This window comes from Egretta garzetta, unplaced genomic scaffold, assembly GCF_000687185.1.
Source record: "Egretta garzetta isolate BGI_Z169 unplaced genomic scaffold, ASM68718v1 scaffold56, whole genome shotgun sequence".
Lineage (NCBI taxonomy): Eukaryota > Metazoa > Chordata > Aves > Pelecaniformes > Ardeidae > Egretta > Egretta garzetta.
In genome coordinates, this window is record NW_009260182.1 from 7,127,150 (window position 1) to 7,149,412 (window position 22,263).

The 22,263-nt window shown below is 48.8% G+C and overlaps 1 protein-coding gene across 1 annotated transcript in view; it reads right to left on the bottom strand.

Moving 5' to 3' along the window:
• Positions 1 to 79, bottom strand: part of HELLS (helicase, lymphoid specific) — a 25,120-nt gene extending 25,041 nt beyond the window's left edge. The window contains 1 exon segment of the mRNA XM_035897396.1: positions 29 to 79. Coding sequence (XP_035753289.1) covers positions 29 to 79 — 51 coding nt within the window.
• Positions 80 to 22,263: the final 22,184 nt, after the last annotated feature.

Here is a 22,263-nt window from a genome sequence, read left to right on the forward strand (position 1 = left end):
TCCCTGAAAGAGCCGCCGCGGCCGGTACCGTCAGCAGCCGCCGGCCAGGCACAGCGTAATGAAACTGCCTGGGCTTCATCGTCCTGCTTCCCTCTGCCGGCGGCGCGGCCCCGGCACGCGTGTGCGGGCCTCCACCCGGGGAGTGCGGACATGGCGAGGGCTGGTGATCGCCATCAGTGCCAGGCACTGGCTGTTTGCTTGAACGCTGCTGATTCGTGCCACGAGAGGGCAGAGGAACGCTTGAAACCCCAGCGAGAGCGGTACTTCCCTCAACGGGTGGAAACCCTCTGTCCCAAAACAGAAGGCTACGTTAAAGTAAACATTCCTGGTGTTCCCAACACAAACACTTCAGCTTCACCTAAACAAGACGAGCTGTCAAAATGACTTCGGGCTTACCACCTCAGAACCATAAACATCGCTGCGCTAGTAATTGCACCTGTCAAATGGGTCCCTGTTTTAAACTCGCTCCACAAGCATGGAGACCAGAGCTCCTGGTTCTAAAAAGAGACCTGGAAAGGGGTGGGAGGGGGGGGAGAGGAGAAGGATACGAAGAACAAACAAGTCTAGTAATAACTGAGGTGGATGGCATTCTTCTCATTCCCAAAGCCTTAGAGGCTGATTCTGGATGTTGTAATATGGTTTATGGAAAAGTGATTCTGTTTTTCAAGGCATAGTTTGGAGGCTAACTCGAGATGGTTCTGCATCGATGTGAGGGAACATTAGCAGGGAGGAGTGTTACTAACCCCCTAGTAGTGTTATTTTATTGGCATTGTGGCAATCGAATGCAGCCCTTTTCAAGCTTCTGTTTCACTTGCAACTATTCTCAAGACATCACAGTGAATAAACAGAGAAAACCCATATTTTCTAAGGCACCCTTCATTCTGTGGGACCTAAAGTGCTTTCCAAACTATATCATTAGAGTAGAATAATCACCTAGATGACAACTGAAATGTATCCAAGCTGGAACATCATGGTGGCTTAAATGGCTCCCAACACCAGCTGCAAGCAGGAAGCAGGGATGAAGGTGTAACTTCAGGAGTACTCAGGAAAACGAAATTGCAAATATTTTGGCTGGTATATAAATGTTGACAGCTTTTCTTCTTTTAAAAAACACCGTAAGATCTGTCCTGCCCAGAAACTGTAAGGAGCAAAATTTGTATCTCTTATCCAAAGAAAATATGCCTCTCACTAAAATATGTAATGGAATACAAATGTTCCATCTCACCCCTGTATCCATACATCTTCTTCTCTAATATCATTAAAACCATTTTTAGAATTGTGAGACTGAGCCATACACCACCTTACCTCAGATTATCACTTAAATCAGACAGGTTTTTTTCAGCCGTTTCCTGCTCTGCCCAACACCTTGTCTGCAAGCTGTTAGGGGTAGGAGGGGGGTTGCTGGCAGGTAGTGGGGTTGTGGCTCCCGGTGGATGGCCCAGCATCACGACTGCCATTCATTTCTGTGGGGAGAGATGGTGCTGCTGTGCAGCAATCCTCACCCTCCCTCCTGCCACCCCCGCCAAGGCTGCATCTGCCCCTGGCCCAGAACCCCTGCTATGCCCTGCAACAGGAGAGCGGCTCTGTTACCTTCCAGGGGAGTATTTGCCGTTGTGTGCAGGGTGTTTCTGTGTTCAACTAGTTGTAATTTAGGGCTGGAATATTATTTTCCCTGCTTATTGGTAAGAGTCATCAGAAATAAATAACAGAACGGTAATTAATTAGCCATCTCTTTGGTGACATTCATATATCCAGTACCCAGGAAACTTGATGCAGTGCAAGACTTTGTAAAACATGCCTTTTAAAAAACTATTCCAGGTAAATGCTACCAGATCAGTTGTGGCTGGAGCCTCTTGGACACATACCATGGTCTGTTTTTAACATCCCACAGACAGACAGACACTTGGAAGGGGAGTGCTGCGCAGAAGATTCACATCCAGTCTTGCAGACAAGGGCACTTATGCTGGCTTAGGACACGTGAGTAAGGCCGTGCCAACAAACATCCTCCTCCAGATCCAGCTATTAACTGTGGAATGGGTGAGTGCTGCTTGTCACTGCTCCTCTCCAACTGCTCTGAAGTCTAGGACGTCAGTGTTTGATATTAATGGTCTGAGGTGATGAGAGGAATAAGGCCATATTTATGTAAATTGTTCATGGGGCAGATTCTTAGGGGTTGGGAATAAGGCTATTTCCACCAGCAAAGGATGTGAAGTGGGCAGAGCTGGTAACACCTTCCATAAGTGTAGCAGGATCCAGAAAATGATGCGTCTCCATGGCATAAATCTCCACTCACTCACTGCTTAGCCCAAGCAAAGAGGCTGTAACAGGTAACTTCTATCCAGAAGCAATTTATTTTACATCAGTAGTTGGCGACTTGTTACTACAGTGCAGAAAGTCACTGGTCCATCACCTTTTGTTTCAGAAGATGAAAGTCTGTCATAACACACCTGGACACTTAGGCAGTGTGAGGCAAGGTGCGGAGAAAGATGAACCTCGTGGCACAGAGGGGGGGCGGGGGAAATTACAGTGCAAGAGAGGAGATAAGAGTTAGAAAAATGCAGATTGTAAACAAAGACGGTTCTGTTCTCAGGTTGGCCAAGTGGCTGCTGCTAAGGCGCAGTAACCCTGGGTTGTCACCTTTGAGATTTACTTGTCACTCTGGTATGCAATACAAGAATGCGTGTCTGTCGTTCCATCATGCTCTTTGCCTGCACAGGTTGCCTAAATAATTTACTACAAACTGTAAAAGTATTTCCTTGTACTAATTGCACTGTCTGCTGAATGACCAAAGAGGAAGCTGGAACTTCGAACTAAAATGGTTTTCTTTGATGAGAAAAGCGAGACATGCAGATTCAGGCTATTTTGCCCTTGTCTTACTTGTTCACGATATATGTACAAGGCTTTCCTATTCCTAAGCAAATGAGAAAGTTTCCAAACTACTGTGGCAGATACCAGTGGCATCCCTGAAGTTCACTCACTGATCTTCAAATTTAAATTTAGTTTTTTCTTTCCCCCCCCCTTTTTTTTTTTGCTTAAGAATCAATGACTGCTAAAAAACAGCAGCAGCAGCCACGGACACCCTGGTTGCTCTTCCTGATGGTAGCAACCCATGCTATGGCTGAAAGAAATACAGTAGCAGGGTCCTCTCCTCCACCCATGAGCACAATCTTCGGGTGGTCAGAAATTTCAGAGATGATTATCAAGATCAGTGGATTGGCAAGTTCAACTAAATCTCCTGTAACTTAAACATGCAGCTGGCAGATGCATAGGAGAAAAGCACTGAAGCGATCTGGGGTCTCAGCAGTTAGTCAGCATGCGATATAAGCAATAACGCTAGATGGCTGCACAGCCTCCAAGAAACGGCTGTGCCTTCAAGTTTGATTATGTAGCTTGTGGGCCTGCAATATATTAGGTAAGATGTGTTGATCAGTGAAGTAGGAGCGTGTTTGTGTGCCAGCCCCTCTGTGTTAGTTAAGCAATCAAGTTCTCCTCTGAGCTGGCAGTCAGAGCTGCAGGGTACTAGGAATGGCATTTGCTGTCGGTTGGACTGAAACATCCCCCCAAATAACAAGAATATTGTGCTACCATGATGCAGCCTTCCTCCAGATTTGCTATGTTTCTGTCAGCAGGAGCTGAACCACATGTGAAGCAGCCCCTGAGACACCCATTTCCAACCTGGCCTTCTGAATAACCTGAAATCCCCGAACTCCCAAAGAAAAGGGTGGGGTATGCAGAGGGAGGCAGAAACTTCTATGGCCATCCAGCTTTAATCAGCTGCATTTGTTTGTTTACAAAGACATTTAAATAACACCACCCACCATTCTGCACATCAACATCCCAAGGTTTTTCAGCATACAGCTCTCAGTTTTCTAGTCCTGTTGCAGCATGCAGCCCAGACAAGACAGAGCAGGATTAGGGTTGTCAGGGGAAAGGATTGATAGCATGATGTTACGCTTCAGCAGGTAAGCAGTTCTCTTGGGGGCCAAGATCCTTCCTTCGAAAGCTGCTGCAAAAGTGACAAAAAAATCACCACATTAGTCTGATAGTTGCAGTGAGCTCCTGGCCTGGCGTTTGACTACACAGCTTTTATTCATGCATTGCTTAGAAGATTGCTTGTGGTTTTTCACTATGATTAGGTCTGGATGTTACAGCACTTCTGCTTGTAACTGAGAATACATCATCTGCTAAGAAATGACAGTTTTATCCAGCTCATCACCTGGTTCAAATCTTTCAAGCGTAAGTTCTGTCAGCAATGTGTTTCCTGGCTTACATTTGGATAACTGTAACAAAATCTTCTTCTAGTTTCTCTGCCCATAACTGTTTGGCTCTTTGCAATGATTTGTGGCTGTGGATTCACACAGGCACCAGCTTCACATGTGATGAGAAACAGCACTCATCCTGATAACCTTCTGCTCCAAAACTACAGGCTGCTCTCACTTGATGTGACTACGTACTAGGATCAGAGCGTATGGCTTCATTTCCAAGCATCTCAGGTGGGCAAGGTGGCTCCAAACCCTGGAAGGCATCCAACCCTGTTGGACAAAGCTCCTGGTCCCTAAACCACCTCTTTGCTTGTGGCTGCAAAAAATGAAAATGTTATGGATGAGGCAGAGGGAGATGACACAAACGCTGCTGTGCTGCAGCTTGCTACCTGCCCAGCACTCTTGCCAATCTGCCAGTGCAGCCTGGGGGTCACAGCAGGACTGACTGCAGCCTGTGGCCCACTGGATGCTAGGAGCTGACAGACTTTTTCCAAGGGATCTGGAAAAGCTGATCACAAGAGTGCAGCTTTGCACGTGCTGCACAGCAACCCACAGGGCTGTGGGCTCAGGGAGAGTCCTCACCTACGTTTGAACATGCCAACTCCCTGCTTTTCCTCATGGATGATTACATTTTTGAGTGCCACATGAGACAATGACCTCTAAGTCATGCTAAAGGAAAACTCTTGTGAAATTTTTGCTGGCAGGCAAAGGGGGAACACAAACATCTGTGAGCTCAATGTACCAAACATGCATGTTGAGATCTTACTACAGGTTGAGAGCACAGAGCAGGGAGACACATATGTACAGGCAAACCGCAGCACTGACAACATGTGAGAGTGGCTCACAGAACCCTGTCCATGTGTATTAAATCAGCTCATTCTTTTGTGGCTTTTGATCACTGTGATTCAGCCGCATTGCATGACAGCTGTTTTGCACGAGATGATCAGTCTTGTCTTTTTGTAAATCCTTCAGAACTGGGCTAGCTACAAGCTTTATCATCAGGTAAATGTTCTTTACCCATTTAATTGTCATTATAAATATCAGGAAATGCTGTATCATTAGCAAGACCACGGTTTAACCCCAGCAGTAGGGAGGGCCAGATTCCCATTCACATCGCCTTCTTGAAGGCCTCTTGAACCACAACCATGGTGGGAAGGGACCTGTTGGTGCCATTAAGAACCTTTTCCCAGGGTTTAGTCAACATCATCTTTATTAGGCTTAGCTTGCCTTCAGAGGAATCTAATTTATACATGGTTTGCCTGCAACTGTACTTACTGATGTGATTTATTTATGTTTTGTAATGTAGGACCCAAAATTCACTTGGTTCACAGCATGAAGACAGTAAAGGGAAGTTACTGTTTCATTTGAAAGCCCATTCCTTTCTGATTCCTCCATACTCAGTTTTCTGATGACTCAGAAGGGACTTCCACTCTGCAAGAGCATATTGATCTCCAGCAACAGGCAGCATTACACAGAGACCCAGAGTCTCCAGCCTGGTTACGTCCAGCAAATGCCAGAGCTGTAGGATCAGGCAGCCACAAATGGCTCCCTGCAACCTGGGTGGGGTGGAGAGCCCAGCCCCTCATATATGTTTTTAGCATGTCTGCTGAGGAGTGAAACTCCCTTCCCTCACACTCACCATAGCACAAAGGTGTTCTGAATCCTACAAAAGGCATGCCGAAAAGCAAATTTCTTTCCAGCAGTAAAGAGAATGAGGAATGTGTGTAGCTGGTCTGTGGGCTCAAAGCAGGAGATGATTAATCACCAGCAAGGGAGGATGACAGTAGATGGCAAGTCAGCATCTCTGAGTATTTTGGTTTTCCTCCCCTCATCCTTTTCTCCCTCTAAAATGAATTTTAAGAGATTGTTTACAGTAGAGTCCCCTCTGCATGCTTTGGCATCTTGTCTGATGTCAGCAAGTCCCATCCTTTCTGCCAGCATTCAGAAAACACTGATCTAGAAGATAGAGCCTTCCTTGAAGACAAAATCAACGGGTGCAGTGGTTCAGGAGTAGCTGTAGGTGAGGCCTTGGAGAGGGGCTGAGACGGCGAGCTAAATACCCAGGGACAACTGGAGGGAATCCCAGCCTCAGTGAACCCACAAAGTATTTTGCCATGTCAGCGCATTTTCTCTCCTCACCAAATTTATGTCAAAATCCCCAGGATTTCAGCCGAGATTTTCTGCACCTTTGGAGTCTGCTGTTCATGAAAGCTTCTGCTGTGATCCAGTCAGACTGCACAGTCCAAGAATGAATGACTCAACATAAGGGATGAGCAGAAGACAAGCCATGATAAGTGGTAGCCTCGTGATGCTCTTCTTTTTTAACCCCCAAGCCACAGAAAGCATTACGGTACAGACTACATGTGGAAAGAACACAGGATAAGCTGCAGGTCCTGTGCTGGTGGAGATATTGCACTTGGATTTAAGTGTAAAACTGGAGTTTTCATGCAACTACAGTCATTAAAGGTCACATAATATTCACTGAACAACAGAGATGTTAATATTTGCACACAGGCAAAATTCACAGATCAGTTCCTGGCCTATGTTTGCAGCTGGACACACCATTTTCCATTTTGCCTCAAAGTCTTGACTGGGCTTGAGGCATTTCCTTTAATGCTGTTACACTGAGGCCAAGGTCTGCCTCATTTGTAAGGTATTCTAGATTCACAGGGACTAGGAAGCGCTATAAAGGTGTGAAAATGCAGCCTTTCCCTCTTTCTTTTCAGTAAGAGAAGAGGGCAAAACCCACCAAGCTTCTCTCAGAAGATTTTATGCTGTGGTCTTGATCCTGAAAAGACAGAAATACTAGCAAAGCCAGCGGTTTTCATCCAAAAGAAGGTTTTTAGGTGGTTTTGATAAAATGTATATCTACAGCTGCCTCTCTGGTACAAACCCGCTCTTTAAGCTTAGTGCTGGGTACATAAGCAGAGCTCCTACTCGGACCTATAGATGCATCTAATTAATACAGAAGGGAGTGGTTCTAGAAAAGAGATGGTCCACTATAGATCAAGCGAGCCCACCCTCTGTGGGGCAAGCCTGTGGCATCCTAGGGTGCTGTGCAATGTTACGCAGGTACTGCGAGGCTAGCACTGACTTTTCTCTTTTCCTGAAACACTAACCATTGGCCCTAGGACCTCACCAGGAATCACCAGGAACTGTGAACAGCTGGGACGCTACCATGCAAGTCATACGAGTGCAGCTCATCGGTCATTACAGTACTCTGCTCATGTGGAAACAACCCAGGATCAGTAAATCTGGCTTACAGCAAAAAGCCAAAGAAATCTGAGCATTGTGGACTGACATAATTAGGTGCCAGACAGGAGGGCTCAGGACATATTGTACAGACTATTTGTAAAGACACGTTCCTGGCGTTCTGAGTCCATAAATAATGTTTGCAAAAAGGTATTAGGTGCCTTCCCCAAGGGCTGCCAGAAAAAAGAAATAAGCAGACCAGAAGGAGCTTAGGCACATTCCAGTTTGGGGAGGAGAAAGAGGCTGCAAAGACATCTCTAGCAGACTTATTACGGTACCTTTATGATATGTTTGCCTTTTCTTACCCAGAGGGCAGGGGTGGGGGAAATATGATTCCTTGCTCTGACAACGGTGGAGATCGAATGCTGTATCTGTGTGGATAGCACTCTCTTCTCCTGGAGCCACTCCTGCAAAGGTGTCTTGACCCAGACTGACAGCAGCCAGAGGGGGTTCTGGCAGCTGCCCATATCCCAGGGAAACGACAGGTATATGAACTGATCACATCAAACTTGGGAGAAAGTGGAAGGAACGAGAAAGTGTTTGGATCTGTGTAAACAAATCTTTTCTTGCTCCATTCTTCTGGGCAAAGCGTCACCTCTTCAACCCAAGCAAAGCAGCACCATGCAGGGAGCACCACAAGTCTGCCAATGTCCTGGCTGCGATCATGCAGGGGCCTCGAAGCACTCACAGTTAAAAGAAATGGATCACAATGATAAAAGACAGTTATCTTCCCTTTATCATCATATACTCAATAAACTCTCATGAAAACATAGAAAATTCCCCCTGCTGCTTTCCCAAATGCCTGTGCCTCAGGCCCAAACTCAGTTACCCCTTTAATCCAGCGCAGGAGATCCAAGATCAAAGTTGGTGGGACTTTGTTTCATCGCAGCTATTCCCAGCACCATCCCTGGAATTCAGACAGCTGCTGGTTTTCATTCCTCAGCCATGGGGTAGCCAGATCTGAAACTTCAGTGTTAACCCCTGGGTTTGGCACTGATTATGAACTGGAGTCTGTCTCCTGAAAACTCCCCTGTTCTGCAGAAGATGACTCACCTTCACTACGGAACCCCACGGGGATAAGTTTTTCAATGGTGCTTGCCCCACAGGTAGCAACATTTCAGTGGCAAAGGAAGCAATGCCTACACAATCTGGGATCTTCCGAGATGGAAGGTGATCTATAACTGTCCATTATATTATCCCCGGGAGAGGGGGAAGAGAATTGAAAACATCAAACATTTACTGGAAAAAACAAGACCAGCCCTGTATTTAATCAAAACATTTTGTTTTGTTCCATTTGTAATTATTTCCATCCAGTGGACAAATATTTTAGCACTGAAAATGACAGCTCCCTTCCATGGGCAAACAAAATAAGAAGTCATGTCAGTTCCCGTACAATGCCACAGCGAAGGTGGCATATTTTTAATGCTGTGTTGAAATTTTCTTTACTTGTATTCCAGTAATACTGAAGGCATTAATTTAGGTTTAACAAACTATTGTGTTCAGTGCTGGAGGGTTCTGTTAGGGTGGTGGTGGTAAAACCAAAGATCTATGGGGAAAGAAGCTGAAGTGACACTTCATTTCCCCTGAAGCCCATGAGAACATGAATATGAATGCTGAATATGTCCTCAAGACTGACTGAAGCAGAGGTTCCTAGCAGATGAATGCCAACCTGAGAGCCCACAGGAGTTGTTGCTGTTGCCAGCTATGCTAGTGCCCTGCATTTTTTATAGGAAACTCTAGTTTTCACCTGCTGGAAGGAGGTAAACAGGAAAAAAATACCCACCCCTGTACTTGCTCTTATACTCAAATGACTGTCACAAAATCAAAGCAATGAATTGCAGGTAGCTTGGTGGTAGTTTATTGAGACCTCATGCCAGCCAAAGGCTCTCTGTTTGCTTTAATTATCATGTGTCCCTAAAGAGGGTAACAGTTTACACAGATTTCCTACAATGCCTGACTCCCCTCCCTTCCCTGTGCCTCAGGTACCTGAACTCTGTATTCCCCACAGAAAAAGTGGAAATAACTGTAGAAACTTCCACTGCAAAACACATTGAGATGTACTGGTGAAGCACCAGTAGAAACACATTGCCATTTCCATATGCTGGGATGTTTCTTCCCAGAGCTCTCAGACAGTCGCCAGCAATCACAGTTTTTCTGCCTAGAACAGACCATTTTCTCTTTAATACCGGCTGCCTTCAGCGCCCAAGCGAAAAGGGGGAAAACGGAGATGTAGTTCATGGACATCACTACTTGCGTTTAAGTGGTTCTTCACCCAAGAACATCATGCTGGTTTCTGCACCGTCTCGGTGTAAATCCTGCTTCCTGGCACTATCTCTGCACCTTGCCCATCCAATGCAACAGGTATGTTTTCATGCCCTCTAGCAACAGATACTCTGCGGAGGAGTCAGCGTCTGCCAAGTGTGGTTTAAGACTAATTAATGCAGGCTCCTCACCATTTTTTCCTCCAACTCAAAATGACAGCGCACCAATTGCACATGTTCTTAGCCGGCACATCGTCTGACCGCGATATCAAAATACCCCGCTGAGATCCAGCTGCACGGCCCTTTGCTGCAGCCCAGGCAGAATTCAGCTGCCTGCCTCTCAGACAGGTGTGACATTTGGGGACCCACCTAACATTGACTTAAACCCTTGTTAGTGGCTAGCGTATGTGATGGCAGGAAAGCAGCATCTGGTGTGGGGAAAAAGAGGAGGGTTTTGAAAGAGGCAGAGGTTGCCCAAGAAGTGCCCACGTAATATAGGGAGAGCCACCTGGGAAGCAACACTGGGAAGATCGGGAGGCCCAGTCTGCTGGCTGGCTGGTGGGATGGAGTGAGAACAGGGAGGTAACACTGTCTTTTGCAGGAGGCCAGCACCCCAATAGTGAGGGCAGGAAGACTACTTTTTTGTGAGGGGAAAGCAGGGTGGCCACAGCACACTTGGCAGGCCAGATCTCCAAAATACCAGGATGAAATCACAACTTTTATCTGTGATATTTAGACCTGCTGGTACCAAACCTCACATTACTCATCGAGAGCTCCACCTCATCCTCCCTTTGGGTACTGCTGACGTTGCGAAATCTTTTCCTCACCACAGTTCTTTCCACATAGTATTTTCTGTGCCAGCAGTGAAGTCTGGTCTGCTCTGAGAGGCCAGAAAATCTGCAGAGCACCATTCTTCTAGTGCTTTCAGCTAAATGCATGATGGCTTGCAAGAAACTGAGAGTTAAAACTGATTAATGATCCAAAAAGTTTAGGATCTATGCCAAAGAATCCCCTAAAAAAATCAGTTAGGTGCTAACCAGAGCTGTCTAGCCTGTCTAGCTTTGTCTGTCTTATATCCCACTGTCTTCCTCCACCCACGGCTTTAAAGATCGCCTCTGTTTCTCCTAGAGCTTTCACAAAGTGTTTGTGAGCCACCCAATCCAAACTGGTGTTAAATCTCCATAAAGGTCCGAGTGTTCAGATAGAGGTCTTGGGTTATGTTCATACCTCAAAACTGCCAGATCATTCGCTCGCATGTGTGGGAGCAGCAAGTGAGTTACAGACTCTTTTCTACATTTGCATCATGATGGGTTTTTGCTAACTTTTTTTTTTTTTCTGAATTATAACAGTTGTAAGCCATTGCAGACATGAATTTATATAGCCAGAAAGGTTAAATATAAATATATCCGTCTGTTGCCATCAAGAGAGACTAGCATATGAAGAGAGAGGCCAGGGAGGTTCAGAGTTAAGGAATATTCCTATTTCAAGTGGACAAACATGTAATGCTACCTGCAAGGTTTGCTGATAAGAATGTGCAGACACTTGGGGTAGTGCTGGAGCCAGAAACGTTGCTGCAGATCTGGCGGGGAGTGGTGGTGCGCCACCACGGCAGCTCTGCCTTCAACATCCAGCCGCACCGTGGCCGCACAGCGCAGCTCAGCAGCTTCCCGGGGGCTGGCAGTGTAACCACGTGCGATCCCCCGAGCATTTTTCTGTGTTGTGGGATTACGCTGGCCCACCTTTTCAAAAAGCAAGAGCTCTCCATTAATAAAAAAAGTCTCTCAGGTATGATCCTGCAGACTTCTACTGTCTTCACAGAAACATCCACAGCAACTTACAGACTTCCAGTGGCTTTCATCTTTCCTTGGGCCAAGTCATCTACAAACACAAGGACAATGACAACAAAGGCTTGCTATTTCTGAGGTTGCTGGTGGCCAGGATGAGTGGCTGCTGGCAGTACACTGTCCCCTGCGCCCGCCATTGGGGGTGGCTGAAGGGACAGTGGTCTGGCCATCTGCTGCATCCCTAAGAGGAAGGGGAACTCTCTTCAGTGCAGCAGTTCCCTGGTGTTTCAGCTGAGGGACCCAGATCTGCCTCCAGTACGGGGAAACTGGGAGACAGTGAGAAGGGGCACTCCTGGCCTCCCCGCACCCCCTCCTTTCCCCTGCTCGTTCCTTCCCCTTCCCTCACTAAATCCTCCCCCGGCCTTATCACATTCCCTCCATTCCTCTCATCGCCCTCTGAGCTTGCCTCTGAAACGCTGAGTCTGTGCTGCTGCACCCCACCAGCCTCCAGATCCCCTTGCTCAGCCCTGTGGCATGGGGTTCCTGGCCACCGCAATGACAGGGGTGGTGAGCCCCAGCCTCCCCCTCATCTTCTTCTCCCACAGCTCTGAAAAATATATATACACTCTCTATCCACCTCTGCTATGCACAACACCACATAAACCCCCTTCTTCTTGATGCTATTTACCATAACTCAGTTTCCATAAACTCTCCTCCATTTATTCCTCACTGAAGCACGCTTATCTTATCTTGCAAACCTGACTTGACATCAGGCAGTTTGGTGTTTATATGAAAAAAGGGTTTGGCTTTTAAAAGAGTTCAGCAGCCACAAACAGAGCCAGATCTTTAGAACAGCTTAGCCTGCATTTTTGGGCACTAAAATGAGCAGCCAGCTCTCCCCAGAGGGCTCTCTAATGGTGTGCTTTGAAAACATGACTTTAAATATCCCTGAAAGAGTTAGATGTGGAACCTTTGCTGAAAAATCAGACTCTAGCTCGGTGCCTCCCTGGCAGCCAAGCTCACCTGCAATCTGCTCCGCAGCCCTTTGCAGCCCGTCCCTCGACTCCTGCTGCCTTCTCAGCCTGCATGGGCACAGGTTAGCGGGGCAAGGGTAAGTCTGGCCCCCACCTACTGCTGATTTTGACAGACTGGAACTTGACTGATTCTGTTTGCAAGCTTGGGACAATATTTTATTGTGTCTTTGCTTGTTCCTTCACATTAAACCTAACTTGGGAGCAAGCAAATTGTGCTGTCGGACTGCAAATCACCCAGATTCAAAGCTGGGTCATCTGGAGGTCAGAATTCGCTCTCACTCTCTTTTCTTTTTTTCTTTTTTTTTTTTTTTTGTTAAAAGCACTGCCAGAAACTCTGTGGAAGGCACCAAAGAAAGCTCTCCTTGCACAAATCCACTAAAAATATATATGCCCATTATTTTTACCTGGCATGGAAATCTTTGTGTCTTAACTCATCGGTTCAGTCATGTTGGCTTTCGATAAAGGGTCGTTGCGCAGTGACTGCTTCAGCGTACAACAACTTGGTGACATCTGTCCTCCATCCTGGGAGTCGCGGAGCACCGCAGAGTCATGAATTGATGTATCACAAGCCTCCTGTTATTTCAGGATACGGAAATATCTCTCAAGCGCTGCATATAGACTACGGATTCAGCACAAGCCAACCTGGAAATTTCAGTCTGAACGGCAGTCTTAAATTAGTAAGCACAGGGAAGTCCGCAGTAAACCAGCAGTGTCTCCATTCATCCCACTTAAACAGGCATACAAAGAGAAGCAGAGTTTGATAGATAAAAGCACAGGTAGCACTGCTAAGATGAAAGCCACAAAGGTCCTGGTCCCAACCCCTGAAAGTCATTTTCTCCGGTGGGCTTAGATCAGACCTGAACAGATGGGTTGTGAACATATCACTGGCATTTCCTGCCTGGACCTAGAAGAGCCCTGCTTTGGGGTCAGTTTGGAGGGGCAAAAATGTCTCTTTATGATGAACTCACTTTTGCTACTCTGGACAGCCGTGGTCACTCATTGCTCACAGAAATTACTGGTTTAATACAGACTCCTACATTTAGTGCCCTCACAGCTTTACAATGGAGATTGGCTTTACCTCTTTTTTTTTTAGGTAGGGAGGTGAAAAGCAGTGAGGACTGAACTGATGTGCTGAGGGGGCAGAGCACCTCAGCACTGGTGTCAAATCTAAGCTCCTGTGCTCTTTCCATGGCGTGAAGGAGGTGCCCGACGCGGGGCCAAGCAGCGGCACGCACCTGCCGCTTGCACGCAGTCATGTATGCAGACCGTGGCGTAAGGTCCACGGTCACGTTACCACCTTCAGTTCACAAACAGTGGAGCCAGAAATATCCTCCGGGATGTCCAGAGGAAATACACACCCAAGAACTGGATATCAGAGTTGTACACAAATGAAAGAGCATTGATTTGGCTTCAGCAAGAGATTTTTTAAATAGCAGGTTTGCAGAAACCAGATGCTATTTGTGAAGTATGTCCCGGGGTTATCCAGACAGGCCCTTGGCTACCGAATACTCTATTTTCATCAAGGACAGTTCTTTTCAACCTTTTTCAGCCTGGGAAGCCCCTGTAAACTTTTCCAGTGGAGGTTGGGTCTCGTGCAGCATATTTATACCTACTCTCAGCCGGCCTCAGATACTTCTCCCAAATACTGGAGTAGCCAGATCCACAGGAATTGGTGACCACTGCTCCAGGCTAATCTTACGGTATCTTCTGTAATGAAAACCCGTGCAGCAACTCTCGTTGCTCCTGTCGCACCCAGGGACAAGGGAGCTCCATCATTTCACTGGATGGGGCAAACCACCTCATTCCTGAGCCGAGGCTCACGTACTGCATGTCAACAGTCCTCAGTTCCCAGTTCTTTTGTGGGAGGGGTACAACAATGTATACCCCCTCCAAGAGGGAAACAGTCAATTCTGTAATCAAACTGTGAAAGCATAATTATGAGTACAATTAAGGTGAAATATAGCTCTATTGAAGTTGGTGGGAGTTTTATTATTAACTAAAGTTTCACCTCTGTGTTTCGGGTGGATAGTTATCCTGTTCAAGCAAAGAAGCCATTATTCAATCAAAATGACATTTATAATGCAATGCTGCTATCATATTCAAACCTTCGGGGCATGTTTACTTTAATAAGTTCTAATTAAATTGCTACACAAGAAAAATATTTATTTCTACTGATGCGTGCACATATATTCAGGGGAAAGCAATGCAAATTGCCCAGGGTCTCATTAACTTTAGCTTTAAACTCTGGTGATGTATTTAGCAAGTCACAGCTAACTCTCCTCCTGCACTCCATTGAAACAGATTGCTCTAAACTGAGAGTGAGCATTTCCAAACTAAAGCAATTGCAGAATTTATAACAACGCAGCATTTGCAACAAGGCAAATGAGGCAGAGATTGCCAAACCCTCAGCCCTGTTAATTGCAAGGTTTAAGCAGCACTTTCAGAGCCACTGGGATTCTCCAGGGATAAAAAGCAAAGAAACAAACAGGCTGAGGGATGCTGCGGACACTCTCGCTCCCCAGCTCTGGCCCAGGACACGGTGTTGGCATGTGCCTGGCAGATCCTGCCCAGCCTGGCTGCCTCCCGGCAGCAGACCGAGCAAGGGCAAAGGGTACCCCTCGTTCTACACCAGGCAGAGTCGTGATGGAAATGGAGAAACAGGCCAAACCCAGGCCTGGCTGCAAACAACTCAGAGGGTGGAAAAGGAGGCCCAGGTCAACACAACTGCTCTTCTGAGTTCCTCCTCATCACCTTTTGCCCTGATTTCATGGTGGGAAACTCCCCGACCCTTCCCTCATGCCCTCTGATCTTTTCTGTCACGGTCCCCTGGATTCCCATCTAGTTTTACCAGTCTCCTCTCGACAAAGCAGAGCATGAAACTATGCAGAACTTCCAGTGTACTCAGCCAGGGCTTTGCGGAGGGGAAGAGCTGCCGCTGCCGCCGTGCACCCAGCCCCGCTGTGCTATGCTGCCGGGCCGTGACCCTCGCCTAACCCTGCCCCATCGCTGTATTTTTGGGCCAGCACCTGCACACACAGACGCGAGGTTGGACACAGTGCCCCTTGCTCCTGCGGAACGGTCTCTGTGAAAGGACCTAGTGGGGACGAAGCTTGGCCCAGCTCTGGGGGATGCCGTGAGCCAGATGCACGTCCGAGTCCGGGCTCACTGCTGGGCATGGGCTCACCAGGGAGGCCAAGAGCCCGGCGGCAGCAGGCACAGCTCCTCAAGGCAGACACCCTCATGTGTCTTCTGTTGCTGGGGCTGTGATCACCCTACCACTCCCCATTCATCTGTTCTGGCATTGGCTGTGAGGCGGTGGGAGGAAGGACAAGGCTGGCCCCAAGGCAGCTCCCATGACAGCCGGGCTCTGGTGAGGGGTGCTGCCCGCTGCTCGGCACGAAGCAGGGGGATGCCGGTAGGTGACCTGGGATAGGAAGTTGGCACAGTGCTCCTCACGGTAACCCCGTAGCACCTACCAGACTGTCCCATGGACAGACTGAGCTGAGGGCTGCTGAGCTGGAGGAGGTGGATGCTGCCCTCCATCACAAAGGTAAATTAAAGACCCATAGAAATAAGGGCAGTGCAGCAAAAGCAGGCTCTGCCCCCCACGCCTGGAGGAGGACAACGGCCCCCGGCAGAGTCCAGGAGCTGGGTGCCCCTGGCCGTGACTTGCCCTTTGTCGGGGCCACTGAATCAGCCCCCTGGCACTCCCAGGACACCAAGGTCCCAGCAGAAAAACAAGGCGCCTCTTTCCCCGACCTGGCTCAGCCTCCACCTTTCCTTCCTTCCTTCCTTCCCGAGGGGCTGCTGCTGCTCCTCAAGCACCTCTGCAGCTTTCCCTGCCCCTCACCAGCTCCCCCACAACACTCCCCTCTGCTCCTCCGCTAGCACCCAGCTGCCCCACCGGTGTGCAGCCCCAAGGTGCCCACCACTGCTCTGCTGCCTGTTCCATCCCGTCCCGAGCCAGGCACCCTTCTCTCCTGGCTGAGCCCCAGCGCCTGATGACTCAGACACCCAACCCAAAACCACTGGTGGAGAGGGGTGCAGCGGTGCCGGGGGGAGAAAGAGCTGATGGGGACAGGAGGCAAACAGAGGGTTTGGGTTGTGTTGTAACCCAGAAAGCAGCCAGTGCAGCATGGCGCAGCTCAGCCCACCTGGGAAGGTGTTGACAAGGTATGCCAGCTTGTCCCTTGGCTGGGAAAGGCGTGGACCCTCAAGGCAGGTAATCCACAGGAAAGTGAAGGGGCACCGTGCTGGCTCCGGAGCGTTAGAAAGCAGCGACCTGAGTCTAAGCTTGTGTTGCAACAGCTCTTGAAGTCAAAGGTCCTGTCAGCCCTGCTCAGTGAGCACAAAGGTGTTTCCGTTGTGCACGCAGGGAAGCAATGTGCCCAGCAAGCCACCGGCCCCGGCTCCCTGGAGCACAGTGCTGGGCAGCTGCTTCCCACCCGGCTCACCAGGACTCCGTTCACAGCAGGGAGGAGCGAGGACCACGTACCTGCTCTGGGATATAAAACATGCCTGGCTTTGAGCCTTCTCTGCTCTGGAAAGGCTGGTGGATACACCAGCAAGCAGAATTGTGGCAGTAGGTGCTGAGCTGGGTGGCAGCTTTCTCCCCTCCTCTGTGGTGGGGAATTGCTCGGGGCAGTAGCGTCCATGCGAGAGGCAGAGAAGATGTAGAGGGGCTTTGCTTGCACAGACAAGCTTTGCTCATTTTGAGTATTTACTGCATTTATCAGATTCCCTGTGGAAAGAGCAAAAACTGCAATGTATGTAGACTAAGACAAGTGTCTGGAGCAAGGCACAAGATTAACACATTAGGGCTAACAGACTCAAGAGCTGCTCACTACCCCAGCAAGCTATTTTTTGCACTGTAAGGGCATTGCAGTAAAACAACTTCCTCTTTCCTGACCCCAAACCTTCAACTGGACAAGCTGTACACGTGCAGGTCATTGCCAAGTTAGCAGGAGAACCATTTCGCAGGAAACTGGAGTGTTCTGGCAGCTTCCGTTTATAGGAATGCAAATATCATGCATTTCCTCTTTGAATCCCCCCTCTATTTTTTTTTTTTTTTGCCCTTGACCTGGCACTCACGTGAGGGGCTGCTGTCTCAGGCAGCGTGGGCTCCCCAAGCCGTGCACACAGGCACGCTGCCTGGCATGGGGTTCTGCCAGGCACCAGCCCCGTGGCACCCGGTACCCCCGGGGCAGCACTGCCCACTCTCACGTGGGAGGTGCTGTCAGTCCTTGCTTAAATGAGATCAATACAGCACCGCTGGCAAGGCTGCTTGGGCACAGGTAGCTAAAACGTAAGACAAAGAGCAACCCCTCACAGTCACCGATCAGGGACAGGTCCAAGCCAAGCCTGACGGCTGCCACACAGATCATCCCCTCCCTGTCCTTTCTCTGCTGATGGGGAGCTCCCCCGTAGCACAACGTTACATTCCCCCTTTTTTCCCAGGCTGTCACATGGGTCCAATGTCCCTCTGCCAGCTACATCCCAAAACCTTGCTTGTAGTGGAATGAAAGAAAACGTATTTGAGTCGAGGCGGTGATTGCACAGGGTCCTTTTGTGCCACACTGCAGGTGTACAAATGAAACCAGGAGGTAGTCAAGCAACCTGTCGAGAGCCAGCCTTTAGCTAAGCGGGTCAGGGAACGGGATGGAAAATGAGGTCTAATATATACATATGATGAAAGGTTGACAGTTATTTCATCGTGTGCTGTGAAAACCACAGCGACAATGCTATCGGAATGTGTTTTTCTTCACGAATACCTCACGCCAGGTGGAGGGGCCTTTTACATGATTGAGAAATCCTGTGATTCGGGGGGCTGTGCAACTTAAAGAAGACGGGTCCTGAAACTACTGACAAAAATCCTGTTCTGCCAGAAAAGCTGCGGCAGAAGGAGATGAAGTTCTGTGCACGGGGGACTCGCCTAAAGCCAAACAGCAGAGGAACACCTGTCCCAGCCGGGAGAGCTCACCCAGGCAGGGCCGTGCACGCTCAGGGCTCTGTCCTGCTGCTGCGAAAAACTGGCTCATCATGAGTTTTTTGAAGCAAAGGCAGGCATCCTCCTTTGCACCTGCAAAGCATCTTAGTGGATGCTATAGGAATCACTTTTGTGGGAAATTGGAGGGTGATTTTACAGTTACAGTAGTAACTGGGGCATGGAGGAACAGCACAAATGGCCCGCGTAGTTTTAGCAGTCACCACTAAATGTGTCTCTCCTGCTTTCCAGGTGCCTAACCTGGGAATTGCACTATAAACAGACCTTGCCGCACACCCTCACCCACCCTCCTTGGTGCAAAGGCTGAGCAGCTCCCTGCGACCTCGTGCCTGGCTTCTCCACGGTAGGGAAGTGCCCTCTGCTCTGAAGTCACCTCCCACCAGCCCCAAGTCTCACAAAGGTGACAAGAAAGATAGGATGCAGCTGTATGCCCAGGGGATCCAGAGACACAACAGCTTTCCACACTCAGGGACTTCTTTGGGTGGAGAGTTTTCTTACGGCTGAGGAAACTGATGCATCCATCAGAAATGAAGCTGATGCTGACTACGAGGCTTTTCCTCTTCCCGTTACATCCTCTGCAGCTCGAGAGGGAATTTCCTGCCTGGTTGCAATTCGGAGAACCCACCCCACCCTCTCAGCACACGGGTGAATGGGAAGGAGCCCTGGCACAAGGCCTGGCAGCCGCAGGGGAAGGGCAGATGTGGCGAGTGCCACGAACCACAGCATCCTCGCAAGGCGCCTAGTAAGGTGGCCCCAGTCCTCGGACCAGGCTGTCCCCATGGCTGAGGCAGGGCTGTTTCCCCTCTTGGCTGGTTCCTCCCCATCCCCGTGCTCCCCCCCTGCCACAGCCGCATACAGCTCCACCCTGGCACCCCACGCTGCCCTCACTAACAGGCTGAGCTTTAAGGAAAAGGAGCCAGCCTGTCTCAAAACTCCCAATTAAGTGGTGAGACCTGGCAATACTCTTGCTGCCAGACAAGGGATGGAGCTGCAGGTTAGGAGCATCCTTCCTTTCTCGCTGGACTACAGCAGCAATTGGGCTCAATGTATTTCTGTACAGAGGGGATATGACCTTTCTCATGTCCAGGGTGTTCACGAGGTTTAGAGAAAAGCATATTAATAATCAGTTTCCCTTTTCTGCATTTTCTTCAAGTTTAGACACCAAAATCAGGAACCACTTTCGTTTCTTGTTGCGGGCTGTTTTTGATGCTGCCCGCCCTTTGGAAGGTTTCACTGCTGTTAATAAAACAACCACAAAATGGTAAAATCTCCCTTCAGGTAGGTGCCTTTACACTGGAATAAAAGTCCTAAGCATGCTATGGCTTTTTCCTGATCCAGTGCTAAGCTATTCATGTGTAAAACATTTTGATGCTAATACAGCAAATAAACCCGAGTTGAAAAAATACATAAAGCACACTTACGCTACTAAAACTTCTCAGATGTAGACAAAAATCACCATGTACAACACCTAAGAACAGCTTTGTGGGGCCCTCTAGACTCTGAACACTGTCACATATTATGTCAACAAAGGGCACTTCCAATATTAATTATCAGTTCCATACACACAAACACACCCTCCTGTAAGGATACCAACAGCATCAAAATCCGGCGCTCATTGCCAGCCATTTTCCTTCCACGGTTTGCCCTAGCTCAGGGCTGGCGCGCTTGGCTTGTGTGCATTCCAGGGGATGTTTTATTCTTGTTCAAAAAGCTTGCTGTCGCTGCATTCTTTTATTTATTATATTTTGGTAACACAGTCATTTCTGTTGGCCCCAAGCATTTGTTGAACACAAGGGGGTAAACTGAGCTGAGAAACAGCCAGCTTGAGACTCTCCTTAGGAACCTAGTTTTCTGTCAGTATCAAACATTTTGCTCACAGCAAAGTAGAGATATTTCAGAGCACTTTGAGTTGCAGCTATATACAGACATCATCACGGTAGGTTTTTTTTTTCCTTCTCCAAACTAGTTATTTAAAAAATAAGCCTCTGGATAGTATAGGATTGTGTTCAGCAGTGTACAAACCAATGGAGCTCTATGGCAGGAAGAAAGGAGCATGCAATGGTATATGGGCAGCAGAGCTGGAGGTAAGGGGGTAATAGTTTGTCCCTAAAATTCCTCTAGCTGCTAACAGTGCTACTGAATTCATGCTAGGGCACCTGTAAATGACCCTTCCGCTGCTCTAATAATTTAAGTCTGCCCACTGAAGCCGGGAGCCGAGGCGGCGAGCCCGGGCTGGTCGCAGGGGTAGAGCATGGCAGCACGTTGCGTGCCAAGCAGACAGCAGTAACCACAGCGCTGCACATCTCCCCAGCCTGGGACTCAGCTCGCTGCAAGAAATAGGGACCTCCTTCCCCGATGGAATATATGGCCTTTCCTTCTCACCGGTCCTGGACACAACCCTCTTTGGCTTTCCTAGAAAAACAGGGGCAGGCTTTGGGCACATGACGAGTGCCTGGAGTGCCACAAGGAAGTGGGTGCAGCCCACAAACACTCCATCCCACTGCAGTGGGAGGCAAGGGGGGAGCAGTGTAATGAATCTCCTAGCCTGGGGAGGAAGGATGCCTTCTGTTGGACATGAGTTTGGAAGCAATAAAATAATAACTAAATGCAAGAGCAATGTGCTGAGGGAAAGGGGGCAATTAAATCCCATGTCTTTAAATTGTGGCTGGTAAATTGTGGCTGGTGCCAGTCGGCAAGCTACAGTGACTGCTACAGCAAAAAGTCAATTCCCTTCAGTTGATACCTGGCCCGTGGTGCTCGTGGCAGAGGCGCAGAAGGACTGGCACTGAGGGAGCAGGGCGAGGGGGCAGCTGGACCTGGTCTCTTGACAGATCCCCTCCCGCCTGGCTTTCTCACAGCATTTGTAGCAGGGCTGTAGCACCCACTGGCTCTCTGTGGTCTCCTTGGAGTGGCTGATCCTGTGGACAGCTGAAGTCCACAGAATTAGGCCAGTTTAACCGGTGGAGCAGCACATTTTCTGACAGTGCTGGAGTCAGCAGAAGTCTGGATGGGAGAGTAATGCAGGGACTGGTGCTCTCTTAGCAAGCAGAGACCCTGTATAGGTTATGGGGCTGTTGGCTGTAGGGAGCTTGTACTGCTTAAACCTAGCCTAGGAGTCGTTTCCCACACGCTCCCCAAGGCAGCAGCTGGTGAGTGCAGCCATGCCCAGGGCACCCCAGAGCTCTTCACCCTGGCCTGCACCTTTGATGTTCACTCCAGTGGGGCAGCACCACAAACCTGCCCCTGGGAGCCTGTGTTCGGGACAGTCCTGCCGCTTCCCCCTCGCCCCTCTTGCTCATAGCCTGCAGCCCCAGCTACAACCAAAGCAGAGTTTTGCATTATGAACACATAACATGTGATTGAAATAGAGAGGGGAAAAAAACCCAACCGAAAAGAAGAAAACCCACCAAGCCCACTCTACTCTCTCTCCTCCCCACCCAAAACATTCCAGCCTTTCCTTCCCTGCCACTTGAGAGGGGGGTTGTTTATTGACATTATGCAAGTGCTGAAATATTTTTCTTTTTCTTCCCTCCCGTCCCCTTTTTCCTCCCCCCCCCGCCCTCCTCCGGGCGTTGCAAAGGTAGCTCAAACCCCTCCAGCCACCTCGGCTTATCAGCCAGCGGAGACGCATTCCTCTGGGCTGCTCCCTTCATAAGTCGCTGCTCG